Below are 1,166 nucleotides of genomic sequence, written 5' to 3'. Positions count from 1 at the left end.
TTATTCGCATTTATTGAAGAGACATACCAAAACAATCATATTGAAAATACGTGCGCATAACTAGTACTTTTTCTTTCAACTGTATAACTTATATCTAGGAAACAAAAGATCATGTGTACCTTGTGCACCATATCCTGCACCTGATTCCGCAGATCGACCCTTCCTTTCACCTGCACAATTCATTTCCGCAAATAATTATTCGCATTTATTGAAGAGACATACCAAAACAATCATATTAAAAATACGTGCGCATAACTAGTACTTTTTCTTTCAACTGTATAACTTATATCTAGGAAACAAAAGATCATGTGTACCGTAAGTAATACCGTATCCTGCATCTGCAGGTTCCGCCGATCGACCCTTCCTTTCACCTGCACAATTTATTTCCGCAAATGATTATTCGCACTTATTGGAGAGACATACCGAAACAATCATATTGAAGATACGTGCGCATAACTGGTATTTTTCCTTCAACTTTATAACTTATATCTAGAAAACAAAAGATCATGTGTACCTTGTGCACCATATCCTGCACCTAGTTCCGCAGATCGACCCTTCCTTTAACCTGCACAATTCATTTCCGCAAATGATTATTCGCACTCATTGGAGAGATATACCGAAACAATCATATTAAAGATACGTGCGCATAACTGATATTTTTCCTTCAACTGTATAACTTATATCTAGGAAATAAAAGATCATTCGTACCGTATGCAATATATTCATCTGATTCCGCAGATCGACCTTTCCTTTGACCTGCACAATTCATTTCCGCAAAGAAAATTATCATTAATAATTTGTGCGTCTCTTTATGGAAATGTGTATTTATTAAATGTCTAAAAACGCACACATACCATCTTCTGGAGCTTTACGAATTGTCTTCTCCTGGCGCTCACGCATATGCGCAAAGTATGCAGCATAAGTATGCGTCCACATCATCATTAATAATGCAAATACAAGCTAAAAGGTTGATAAAAATCATAGTTTTTGAAGTTACATTCAACGTTATTAACTCGCAGAAATTGCAGTATTAAGGAGGTTCGATAGCAAAATCAAAATACTTCAATCTGTTTAAAAATTATATAAAATATTCTTTAAAACAAAACTAATATCATATTAAAATTTCAAACCAATTAACCGTATGATTTTTAAGAAAAAAAAATCTA

General features: G+C 33.9%; 2 protein-coding genes across 5 annotated transcripts in view; one reads left to right on the top strand and one right to left on the bottom strand.

The window, feature by feature from the left end:
• LOC105448530 (glutamate-gated chloride channel subunit beta-like) overlaps positions 1-1,166 on the top strand; it is a 547,315-nt gene that overhangs the window by 47,575 nt on the left and 498,574 nt on the right. The window lies entirely within an intron of this gene.
• Positions 13-1,166, bottom strand: part of LOC105448412 — a 1,566-nt gene continuing 412 nt past the window's right edge. Inside the window, exons 3-6 of one of the 4 annotated variants that reach the window (XM_011686937.1) lie at positions 855-960; positions 709-756; positions 315-371; positions 13-170 (exon numbers count right to left, since the gene is read on the bottom strand). In XM_011686937.1, the coding sequence (XP_011685239.1) occupies positions 76-170; positions 315-371; positions 709-756; positions 855-960 (306 nt within the window). In that variant the 3' untranslated portion in view covers positions 13-75. Of the gene's footprint in view, positions 171-314; positions 372-708; positions 759-850; positions 961-1,166 lie in introns of all 4 variants that reach the window. The other 3 variants (XM_011686936.1, XM_011686939.1, XM_011686938.1) reach the window with 3 other exon arrangements.

Source organism: Wasmannia auropunctata, unplaced genomic scaffold, assembly GCF_000956235.1.
Source record: "Wasmannia auropunctata unplaced genomic scaffold, wasmannia.A_1.0 LD336085.1, whole genome shotgun sequence".
NCBI lineage: Eukaryota > Metazoa > Arthropoda > Insecta > Hymenoptera > Formicidae > Wasmannia > Wasmannia auropunctata.
This window is presented reverse-complemented; position numbering and strand designations above follow the sequence as displayed.